The sequence below is a fragment of the Penaeus monodon genome, chromosome 33, assembly GCF_015228065.2.
Source record: "Penaeus monodon isolate SGIC_2016 chromosome 33, NSTDA_Pmon_1, whole genome shotgun sequence".
NCBI classification, from domain to species: domain Eukaryota; kingdom Metazoa; phylum Arthropoda; class Malacostraca; order Decapoda; family Penaeidae; genus Penaeus; species Penaeus monodon.
This window is the reverse complement of record NC_051418.1, coordinates 31,203,391-31,203,819: the sequence shown is the minus strand read 5'-3', so window position 1 is coordinate 31,203,819 and position 429 is coordinate 31,203,391. Positions and strand designations below refer to the sequence as shown.

General features: G+C 46.4%; 1 protein-coding gene across 1 annotated transcript in view; it reads right to left on the bottom strand.

The window, feature by feature from the left end:
• LOC119594378 (protein SEC13 homolog) overlaps window positions 1-429 on the bottom strand; it is a gene marked incomplete in the record, with an annotated part of 10,785 nt that overhangs the window by 1,649 nt on the left and 8,707 nt on the right. Inside the window, 1 exon segment of the mRNA XM_037943439.1 lies at window positions 162-416. Within this exon segment, the coding sequence (XP_037799367.1) occupies window positions 162-416 (255 nt within the window).

Sequence of the window (429 nt, the reverse complement as noted above, 5' to 3'; positions counted from 1 at the left end):
CAGTCTTATGTATTTCAGATTTTATACAGCAAAATAGCAACCACAAAACACTGCTATAAATTCTATGACCATTTACATCACAATCTTCTATGGAATATATAAGTACTCCTCATAAACCATTTTCCCCATTACTTGAGCATAAAACATTGCTTCCACATTACCTGAGAACATGAGGCAATTATGGACCGTGGCAAGCCAATGGAGGGAGCCCAAGCCACATCACGCACCCAGTCTGAATGACCCTCAAGCTTACTCTCTTCAGCCCATTCTCCCGTGCTGCTGTCAAATCGCCAAATTTTGACGTAGGTATCGCAGCCACCTGTCACAATACGCTGCACTGCCGAGGCTGTTCTGTTGGAGCCGTCAGCTGAGCCTGAAGCCACAGCTGGCGCCCAGCTCACTGCATTGCAACCAATCTAGCAACAAGCC